The sequence below is a fragment of the Artemia sp. Qi Xiang Cuo genome, chromosome 12 (assembly GCF_049724085.1).
Source record: "Artemia sp. Qi Xiang Cuo chromosome 12, ASM4972408v1, whole genome shotgun sequence".
Lineage (NCBI taxonomy): Eukaryota > Metazoa > Arthropoda > Branchiopoda > Anostraca > Artemiidae > Artemia > Artemia sp. Qi Xiang Cuo.
In genome coordinates, this window is record NC_142805.1 from 40,275,217 (window position 1) to 40,287,267 (window position 12,051).

Here is a 12,051-nt window from a genome sequence, read left to right on the forward strand (position 1 = left end):
AGAGTCGACATGAAAACCTAGACATAAAGCAGGATTTTGAAAAAATCACAAATGTAATTTTAATTTTTGACACAATTTTTTAAGAAAAGTCCTAAATTTTGGTCGAAAGCTACGACTGAGTTTATATTTTAGTTTCAAGAAGAAAAAGTAGTTAATACTTCCCTGGATTTGACTTATAAAGCTGGAAACGTAAAGTGAGATTTTTGAAAATGCACAAATGTAATTTTTATTTTCTACGAAAAATACGGAATTATGCTCGAATCTTACGATTATTCTTATACTTTAGCTCCATGAAGAAAAAGCAAGTTGACATTTTCTTAGAATCGACATGTAAACCTAGACATAAAGCAGGATTTGGAAAAAATCACAAATGTAATTTTAATTTTTGACACAATTTTTGAAGAAAAGTCCTTAAGTTACATTTGTGTTTATATTTTAGTTCCAAGAAGCTATAGCCATTTAACACTTGCTTAAAGTGAACAGGTAAACCTAGAAGTTAAGTAAGATGTTTGAAAATGTACAAATATGATTTTTATTTTTGAAGAGACATTCTGAATTCTATTCGAGTCAAGCGATTGTGTTCAAAGCGTTCGTGTTAACGAATTGTAAGTAAGGAGCGACCCGGCTCAATGGTAACCGAAACTCTAGAAAACAGGTTTTTGATACCAATAGATACATAAAAAGAATCAGATTTCAATGCTGATTTTAAATATATAGTTTAGTCCTACCCATCAAAAGTTACGCGCCTGAGAAAATGTAGCTGATTTTCGGAAAATGGGAGAAATACCCCCCTAAAAGTTATAAAACCTTAATGAAAATCACACCATCATATTCAGCGTATCACAGAACCCTACTATAGAGGTTTCAAGCTCCTATCTACAAAAATGTGGAATTTTGCTTTTTTTACCAGAAGAAAGATCACGGATGTGTGTTTATTTTTATTTATTTATTTTTTTTTTGTTCCATGGGTTTTCGTATCGACACAGTGGTCCTATAATATCGTTGGAGGACTTATTGAAACGGAAATTAAGAGTTCTAGTTCCCTTTTTAAGTGACAAACAAATTGATGGCAACTAGCCCCCCTCCCACGCTAATTTTTTCCCAAAAGTCACCTGATCAAAATTTTGAGATAGCCATTTTGTTCAGCAGGGTTGAAACTATGATAACTATGTCCTTTAGGATGACCTAATTCCCCGAAGTCCCCGGGGGAGGGCTGAAATTTGTGAACTGAAATTTGTGAACTTTACCCAATGTTAACAAATCGTATCGGTTATTAGGAAGTATACAGACGTTTTCAGGGGGGATTTCTTCTGGTAGTGAGGGAGTGGGTGGAGCGGGGGTTATGTGGAAGGATCTTTCCATGAAGTAAGTTTTCATGGGGGAAGGGACATTGCTATGAAGGGGGTGCCGGATTTCCCAGCATTATTTTAAAAAAAGATCAGAAATTAAATATAAAAAACAATCAAGTTTTCCAACTGAAAATAAGGAGTAACATCAAAACTTAAAACGAACAGAAAATATTTCGTGTATGATTGGGTTCACCCCTAGTCCATACCTCGTAAAACTAATATGCAAATTTTGTTTTAATTATTCATGTACGGTGAGCCAAAATCAAAACCTGCATTAATTCAAAAACATTAAAAAATTAAATAAAAATAACAAGTTTTTTTTAACTGAAAGTAAGAAGCGACGTATAGCATGAAACGTTAAGAAATTATTCCATATTTGAAAGGGGTTTTCCCCTTCTCAATACATCGTTCTTTTACTTAAGTTTGACTTTCTCACAACTCTTATTTTTTGTAACAATAAACAACATTAGCGTAAAGAGCGAGGCACTGAGGAGGGGACAGTCCCATTTGTTAATGCATTACTTTTTATAAACAGCAAGTCTAAAGGCATTTAATTATTTAGGTGTTTGAAAACCAAGTTCAAAACTAACGTTGATGTTTAAAAAAATTATGTCCAACACTTCGACATTGCTCGATAGAATTAAATGCTGGGAGTTTATATCTTAGTTTTTGTAAGTAGGCTATTGTTTGTGTATAGTTTAATCTAAATAAATGGCATACAAAAATGAATTTATAGACACATAATTTTCAGGGCCGAGTATTTCTAGCAAAAAATATAGTTAATTCTAATTAATGGTACGCAAAATGTGGTTTACAGATACCTAATTTACAGATCTGGATATTCCAAATCGTCACGTTTTTGTAAGAAAATTATAGAAATAAAATATATTTCTATGGTTCAAATATGTAAAATCCAATAGGGGAAAATATAAATTAAAATTTAAACATACATTAACCATCGAAGGACCGGTGACTTCATTTGGACTATTCAGTACTTTATATATATATATATCTTTATTTCAATATGCACTGAGGTTGATGTCATCAAAACACTAAATAATATGCGGTAATAACGGTATATTTCCTTTCCTTAATCAAATTAATAAATTTTGACCTATAGGATCATGGAAAACAAGTTCATTTTATGTCTTCTTTTCATTTGCATAAGACCCCTAATGTCATAAGCCACTCTATGACTTGTTTTTCAAAAATAAAATTATTTCTATGTGAACAAAGTAACTTCTTATATTTGAAAGTTCTCGTCATAATGGTAATATTTTTCCAAAATCGTTTAATCAATTTTTAGATGTATTTTTTCTTCAACATAATTAAAAGCCACAATAACTATGTCTTTAGATATAAAATGGACTCTTCAGCATCGGGGGGATAGGTTTTTAAGTTATGAAATTTATACATAAACCAATAAAAGTTGGGGGTTGAAAAGATTTGTACTCCAACTCGAAACACAACAGTCGAGAGAGGGATCATTCTAATTGAAAAAGATTCTAGTGATCCTTTTAAGTAACAAAAATAATTGGAAGGGCAACTAGCTTCCCCCTCCTGCATCACCTTTTTCCAAAATCGTCTAATAGGAGCCACGGAGCCGAAGGCTGACCACGGACGGGCCCCACACCACCCGGGATCACAGACTGAAGGCCCACCGCAGGTGGGATCCCCCCACCCCCCGGACTCATAAGCTAAAGGTCCACCGATGGTGGGACCCCCCCCCCACCCTCGGGGTCACAGACCAAAGGCCAACCACGGAACAGGATCCCCCAGGGGTCACAGGCCGAGAGCCGACTGCAAAACGATCGGAGACCCAGTGGGCCCCTCCACCCCCCGAACTCAAAGACTGAAGGTCCACCGATGGTGGTACCCCCCCCCACACCCTCGGGGGCCCAAGCCAAAGCTCACCCATGGAACGAGAACCACCAGGGGTCACAGGCCGAAGGCCGGCTGCAAAACGATCGGAGCCCACACATCCCCAGGTTAGATTAGGTTAACTAACATTTCTAGGGTTAGCAACTTAGGTTAGGTTACATTAGGTTAAGTGAGGCAGGCCTCACTTAACCTAATGTAACCTAAACAGAGGAACTACTGTCAGCTCACAACCGGTGTACTAGAGTCTGAAATAGATGAATTAGGTTTTTACCTTTGTCGGAGAAAGATGAATTGGACTCTTGAGTTAGAGAGATATGAAGTGAAAACTTATCTAGATTCAGTCAAAACAGACACTACTACCAGCTCACAAGTGTTAAAATGAGTCTGAAATAGGTGAATTATGGTTTTTACAAGAGTGAGAGAGATGAATCGGATTCTCTTAGAGTTTGAGATATATGAAGTAGTCGAGATTCTGTCAAACACAGTCACTACTGCCAGCTCAGAAATGATATACTAGGGTTTAAAATAGGTGGATTAAGTTTTCACCAAATTTTGAGACAGAGATGAGTCGGATTGTTTTTAGAGTTAGAGACATATGAAGTGGGAATTTATCAAGATTCAGTCAGACACAGTAAGAGTTAGAGACATATGAAGTGGGAATTGATCAAGATTCAGTCAGACACAGACACTACTACCAGCTCACAAGTGGCATACTATAGCCTGAAATAGGTGATTTAGGTTTTTAGGTGCCAAAGCCTGAGAGAGATGAATCGAATTCTTTTTAGAGTTAGAGACATATGAAGTGTGAATTTATCAAGATTCAGTCAGACAGAGACACTACTAGCGACTCACAAGTGGTATACTAGAGTCTGAAATAGAGAAATCAGGTTTTTACCGAAGTCTGAGAGTGATGAATCAGATTCATTATAGAATTAGAGACATGATGAGGGAATTTATCAAGAGTCAGTCAAACACAGACACGACTATCAGCTCACAAGTGATATAGTAGAGCCTGAAATAGACGACTTACCTTTTTAATCAAGTCTGAGAAAGACGAATTGGATTCTTTTTTAGAGTTTGAGACATATGAAGTGCGAACACAACTGATGGCAGCACAAGTGTTTTTTTACCTGCACCCGGGTACTTGCAGCCAACCTACAACCGCACCTTGTTTCATATAACCACACCTTGTTGAAGTTATTTGTCTCTAACTCTAAAATAGAATCCGATTCGTCTCTCTCATACTTTGTAATTATTCACTTATTTCAGACTCTAGTATATCACTTGTGAGTTGATACTCGTTGCTGTGTTTGACTGAATCTTGATAAATTCCCCCATCATATGTCTCTAACTTTAAAATGAATCTGATTCATCTCTCTCAGACTTTGGTAAAAACCTAATTCATCTATTTCAGACTCTAGTTTACCACTTCTGAGTCGGTGGTAGTGTCTGTGTGTGACTTAGTCTTGATAAATTGCCACTTCATATGTCTCTAACTCTAAAAACGAATCTGATTCATTTCTCTCAGTCTTTCGAAACCCTATTCGCTTGTTTCAGACTCTAGTATAACACTTGTGAGCTGGTAGTAGTGTATGTGTCTGGCTGAATCTTGATACATTCCCACTTTATATTTCTCTAACTCTAAAAAGAATCCGATTCATCTCTCTCGGGCTTTGGTAAAAACTTAAATCACCTATTTCAGACTCTTGCATACCACTTGTCAGCTGCTAGTTGTGTCTGTCTCTGACTGAATCCTGATAAATTGCCACTTCATATGTCTCTAAATCTAAAATGAATCCGATTCATCTCTCTGAGACATTGGTAAAAACCTAATTCGTCTATTTCCTACTTAAAAACAATCCGATTCATCTCTCGGGCTTTGGTAAAAACTTGATTCACCTATTTCAGACTCTTGCAAGCCAAATGTGAGCTGCTAGTAGTGTCTGTGTCTGACTGAATCCCGCTCTCAGACTTTGGTAAAAACCTAATTCAGCTATTTCAGACTCTAGTATATCACTTTTGAGCTGGTAGTTATATCTGTGTTTGACTAAATCTTGACTACTTCATATGTCTCTAACTCTGAAAAGATTCCGACTCATCTCTCTCAGACTCTGAAAAACATAATTCACCTATTGCAACTCTGGTATACCATTTTTGACCTGATAGCAGTGTCTGTGTCTTACTGAATCTTGATAAATTCCTATTTCATATGTCTGTAACTCTAAAAAGAATCCGATTCATCTTTCTGAGACATTGCTAAAAATATAGTCTCATCTATTTCAGACCCTAGTATATCACTCGTGAATTGATAGTAGTGTATGTCTGACTGAGTTTTGATAAATTTCCACTGCATATGTGTCTAAATCTAAAAAGAATCTAATTCATCTCTCTCAGACTTTGGTAAAAACCTAATTCACCCGTTTCAGACTCTAGTATACCACTTGTGAGCTGATAGTAACATCTGTTTTTGACTGAATGTTGATAAATTCCCACTTCATGTGCCTCTAACTCTAAAAAGAATCTGATTCATGTCTCTTAGACTTTGGTAAATACCTAATTCATCTATTTCATACTCTAGTATACCCTTGTGAGGTGGTGGTAGTGTTTGTGTTTGATTGTATCTTGATAAATTTCCACATCATATATCTCTAACTCTAAAAAGAATCTGATTCATTTCTCTCATACTATGTTAAAATCTTAATTTATCTATTTCAAACCCTAGTTTATCACTCCTGAGCTGATAGTAGTGTCTGTGTTTGACTGAGCCTTGATAAATTCCCGCCTCATATATCTCTAACTGTAAAAAGAATTCGATTGTTCCCTCGCAGACTATGGTGAAAATCTAATTCACCTATTTCATACTCCAGTATACCAATTTTGAACTGATAGTGTCTGTGTTTGACCCAATCTTGATAAATTCCCACTTCGTATGTCTCTAATTCTAAACAGAACTCGATTCATCTCTCTCAGACTATGTTAAAAATCTAATTCATCTATTTCAGACTGTAGTAAACGGCTAGTGCGCTGATATCAGTGTTTGTGTTTGAGTGAAACTCAACAAATTCTGACTTGATGTGTCTCTAAATCTAAAAAGAATTCGATTCATTTCCCTCAGACTTTGGTAAAAACCTATTTCATCTATTTCAGACTCTAGTATACCCCCTTTGTGAGGTGATAGTAGTGTCTGAATTTGAGTGAATCTTGATAAATTCACACTTTGTATGTTTCTAACTATAAAAAAAATCCGATTCATCTCTCGCATACTTTCGTAAAAACCCTAATTCATGTATCTCAGACTCTAGTATATTCCCTTTGTAAGCTGATAGTAGTGTCTGTGTTTGGCTAAATCTTGATAAATTCACACTTCATATTTTTCTAACTGTAGAAATAACCCGATTCATCTCCCTCAGACTTTGGCAAAAACCTAATTCACCTATTTCAAACTCTAGTATATCACTTGTTTGCTGGCAGTAGTGTCTGTGTCTGACTGAATCCTGATAAATTGCAACTCCATATGCCTCTAACTCTAAAATGAATCCGATTCATCTTTCTGAGACATTGGTAAAAACCTAATTCATCTATTTCATACTCTTGTGTACCGCTTGTGAATTGACAGTAGTGTAATGTCTCAATGAGTCTTGATAAATTCACGTTTCATATGTCTCTAACTCTAAAAAGAATCTGATTCATCTCTCTCAGACTTTGGTAAAAAACCTAATCCATCCGTTTCAGACTCTAGGTATACCACTTGTGAGCTGGTAGTAATATCTGTGTTTTGCTGAGTCTTGATAGATTCCCACTTCATGTGTCTCTAACTCTAAAAAGACTCCGATTCGTCTCTCTGAAACATTGGTAAAAACGTAATTCATCTATTTCAGACTCTAGTTTATCACTCCTGAACTGATAGTAGTGTCTGTGTTTGACTGGATCTTGACAAATTGCCACTTCATATGTCTCTAACTCTAAAAAGGATTCGATTCTTGTCTCTCATTAAATAAAAAAAACAAGTTTTTTAAACTGAAAGTAAGGAGCGACATTAAAACTTAAAACGAACAGAAATTTTTCCTTTTATGATAGGGGCTGTCCCCTCCTCACCGCCTCTCTCTTTTCTCTAAAGTTTTTTATTTTTTTAAAAAATAAAGTTGTGAGACAGAGTCAAACTTTAGCGTAAAGAGCGAGGAGTTGAGGAGGGGACAGCCCATTTCATACACGGAATAATGTATGTTCGTTTTAAGTTTTAATGTCGCTCCTTACTTTCAGTTTAAAAAACTTGTTTTTTTATTTAATTTCTGATCGTTTTTTAGTTAATGCAGCTTTTATTTTGGCTCACCGTCATCGAATAAGTAAACAAAATTTGTATAAAAATTTTATTCTTCTTTTGCTAAATGGCTGTCTCTAAATTTGGTTTTGACGTAATTTACAAATTAACTTACGTAACGAACTTCTATATTCGTATATTTTTCTTCTGGCAAAAAATACGTTGCAGATATAGTTGCAGATTTTTCCAGATATGAGCTTGAAACCTATGTAAATGGGTTTTCTGACACACCGAATCTGACGGTGGGATTTTCATTAAAATTCTTTCACTTGTAGGGGATGTTTCCCCCCTCTTTAAAAAATCAGGTATATTTTCTCAGGCTTGTAGCCTTTGATGAGTAATACTAAACTTAATAAAATTTATATATTTAGAATCAGCATTATAAGCCCATTCTTTTGATACATTTATTGACATCAAAATTCCGTTTTTAAAAGTTTCGATTACTATTGAGCCGTATCGCCTTTTTAACTTTTTTACGTATATGTTATTACGTATATGAGGGGGTTCTCCCCTTAGTTAATACCACCCTTACTTTCACCTCCCCTTACTTTCAGTTGAAAAACTTGTTTTTTTATATTTAATTTCTTTTTTTTTAAATAATGACGGGAAATTCAGCGCCCCCTTCATAGCAATGTCCCTTCCCCCATGAAAACTTCCTTCATGAAAAGATCCTCCCATATAACCCCCGACCCACCCCCACCCCCACTACCAGAAAAAATTCCCCCTGAAAACGTCTGTATGCTGCCCAATAACCAATACTATTTGTTAACATTGGGTTTTGTTCATAACTTTCAGCCCTCCCCCTGGGGGCTTCGAGGGATTAAGTCATCCTAAAAGACATAGTTATAATATTTTTGACCATATCGAACAAAAAGGCTATCTCAAATTTTTAATAGGGTGACTTTGGGAAAAAAATAAGCGTGAGATTGGGTCTAGTTGCCCTCCATTTTTTATGTCACTTAAAAAGAGCACTAGAACTTTTAATTTCCGTTCCAATGAGCCCTCCCACGATATTCTAGGACCACTGGGTCGATACGATCACCGCTGGGGAAAAGAACAAAAAACAAATAAACACGGATCAGTGATCTTACTTCTGGCAAAAAAGGAAAAATTCCACATTTTTGCAGATAGGAGCTTAAAACCACTACAGTAATGTTCTCTGATACGCTGAATATGATGATATGATTTTCATTAACGTTCTATAGTTTTTAGGGGGTGTTTCTCCCTTTTTTTGAAAATAAGCCAAATTTTCTCATGTGCTTACCTTTTGATAGTTAAGACTAAACTTGATGAAATTGGTGTTTTTGAAACCATTAATAAAATTTAATTCCGCTGATGTGCGTACTAGCTTCAAAATTCTGTTTTCTAGAGTTTTGGTTACTATTGAAACAGGTCGCTCTTTAATCACAGCCCGTTACTACGAACTTTTTAATACTATGGTAAAAATTTAATTCACCTATTTCCGACTCTAGTACACCACTTGTGAGCTGATAGTAGTGTCTGTGTTTGACTGAATCTTCCCACTTCATATGTCGCTACCTCTTAAAAGAATTCGATTCATTTCTCTCAGACTTTGGTAAAAAAAAAAATCTAATTCATCTATTTCAGACTCTAGTATAGCCCCATTGCGAGCTGATAATAGTGTCTGTGTTTGAATGTATCTTGATAAATTCCCACTTCATATGTTTCTAACTCTAAAAAGAATCTGATTCATCTTTCGCAGACATTGGTAAAAAACTAATTCATCTATTTTAGACTAGTAAACCCTTGTGAGCTGGCGGTAGTGTCTGTGTTTCACTGAAACTTGATAAATCCACACTTAATATGTTTATAAAAAGAATTCGATTCATCTTTCTCATACTATGGTAAAAAATTAATTCACCTATTTCAGACGACTATGGTAAAAATATATTTCATCTATTTCAGACTCTAGTCACTTGTGAGCTGATAGTAGTGTGTCTTTGACTAAATCTTGATAAATCCCCACTTCATACGTCTCTAACTCTAAAAAGAACAAACAACAAATTCAAAGAAGAACAATAGGGAGTTCTTTTCATAAGACAGTGAAGATAATTTGAATGAATATTTCGGTCCTGTGTCCAAGGGCCATCCTCAGCAAGACAAAAATATATAAAAGAAAAAAGACTAACTGCAACATGCGACCAATAAAACTAAAAAGCAAAGTTGTTCAACATAGTCCCAGCATCGTTACTTCAGCGAAGTTCAACCAGGATGTATTAAAAAGTGAGGTAAAACAAGGCAATTCATATAGATAAAAGAAAAATAATATAAAAACTTGTTCTTAATGCTAATCCAGCCTTTTTGGCAGCTAACCTCAAAGGTCTCTTTGTGACCGGTTCTGTGTTAAAGTATATTGGTTTTTTAAATATTTTGTAAGATCATTTTTAATTAAATTTTCTCTATAGAGTATTTAGTGTATTTTCCCCCAAGTCCCTGTTTATGGAAATATTATTATTAGTCTTAATTTTGATTTCAATTGCTTTTCGAACTACCTGTTTTATGCCTAGGTCATTGCTAATAAGGGCAGATTCATCAAAAAGTATTTTGTGGCTAGGATTTTCAAATACATGGCTGCCTAAAGCAAAATCAAATGAAACAGTAGCAATATTAGAATTTAGAGCTTTGGCAGTATCATCTTTATGCTGTTGTGTGTGTTTCTCTAAATTCTGGTGAGTTCTACCTTCATAGTATGTGCTAAGACCGCACGGTATTTGATAGATCCCTCTTGGATGAGTAACTGAGATTTCATCTGTACCAGAATTTAGGAAATTTGTGATTTTGAAACTACTAATAAATATTGCACGCAGATTATTTTGTGTGCAAACTTTTTTAAGATTCTTAGGGATTTTTGCGATGTAAGGGAGGTAAATTATGTTTGAAGGCTTGTCGGGAATCTCACATGGTAAACTATCGTTGATTTTACGAGAGTCTCTTTCGAGTCTACGGTTAATTACAGTATTAATAAACAAAATAGGATAACCATTCCAAAGAGTATGTCCCTGATAAAGTTTAGTTCTGCTTTGATGTGGGAATCAGAACAAATGTTTAGGGCACGGTCGACGAGAATGATTACGACAGCTCTTTTAACCTGCGAGGGGGGGGTTTTAATTAAAATGTAAATATCTATTATCTATTTTTGGTTTCCTATAAATAGTAAAATTGAGTTTATCTAAGCTAAGAATAATTAACCCATCTAGGAATGAGATTTTATTTGCGATTTCTATTTCTAAAGTAAACTGTAAATTTCTATCGCATGTATTAAGGTGATTAAAAAAAACAAGTTCATTTTCCCCATAATTCCAGAGTGAAATTACGTCATCCGTGTACGATAAATAAGCGATGGGCGTGATCTCCGAAATTATCTACGTCATACGTGTAACGTCCCCAAAAGATATGTTTCAAGAAATACGAATCTTACGCCCAATTTTCAGTATGTTTCACATAAATATTCGCCAGTAACCCATTGAGAGGCGCGCCCATCGCTGAACCAGCAAGTAAATGGTTTAGCTTTTATTTATACGGTTAAATGTTTTCACCTTTCTTACTTTCATAAATGAACCATTATCAAAACCTTAACGAAGAAACGTCAGCGTATGTCAATTTAACTGAGAATCCCCGGTCATTTGTTTGTTTGTTTGTTTTTCAGTAAAGCACAAATTGTGTTCTGGTCTTGAGAAGGCATAGGGGTTATCAGCCCTACTCATGTTAATTGTTGCTGGTTTTGAGTTTGACTCGGTTATTTATTGTTATTTCTGTTCGTATTGAATTTCATCCATTTATTGATAGTGATTTCTGGTAGTTTTACGCTTGGAAGATTATTTTACTTTATTTTTGATCATTGTTGGTTTAATGGAGCTCTTTACTTTTCTTTGCAAAACTTGTTTTGTGGAAAAATCTTTTAAATTAATTAACTTAATGGTGACTTCATTTTCTGATTGTTCCAGATTTCTCATTATTATTTTGGTCTTCGATTTTATAACGAATCTTGCTAGAGCTCTCTTTTTTTCCTTTGAGGATGAAGCGTCGTATCACCTAAGAGAAGCTGCTCGAAACTGCTTGAAAAATCTTGGATCCAAATATTCTTACCTGATTGGGTGGAGAGACATGTGGGTCTTTGTTGTACAAAAAGGTGGGAAACCGCTTGGTGAAGAGTTCAGCAAAGCCAATGATTTTGGCTCCTGGGCCAACCCTACTAGTATCAAAGTCAATGTTTTACTATCGGAGAACTCTGGTGAGTTGTCGTTTACAATCCAGTCAATGTTATAGTGAGAAATTGGGATGGTTCGTACAACAATAATTAAAGTAGAAAATTAAATAATGCTCCTACTCCTTAAAGACCTATTCAAAATGAAATTTTAGTCACGCCAATATGAATAAAGTCTTATGATTACTATTACTTGATCTTGACGATTAGGTTCTAGCGTTGAATTCAATTTTGTAATCTCCAATCCAAAAATTGTTCTCTAGTTTTGAAAATGGGAG

The 12,051-nt window shown here is 35.2% G+C and overlaps 1 protein-coding gene across 1 annotated transcript in view; it reads left to right on the forward strand.

Annotated features, from left to right (window-relative positions):
- The window catches only part of LOC148946105 (protein O-linked-mannose beta-1,2-N-acetylglucosaminyltransferase 1-like), a 67,156-nt gene extending 55,321 nt beyond the window's left edge, over positions 1-11,835 (forward strand). Inside the window, exon 5 of the mRNA XM_089097611.1 lies at positions 11,584-11,835. Coding sequence (XP_088953737.1) covers positions 11,584-11,835 — 252 coding nt within the window. The remainder of the gene's footprint in view (positions 1-11,583) is intronic.
- Positions 11,836-12,051: the final 216 nt, after the last annotated feature.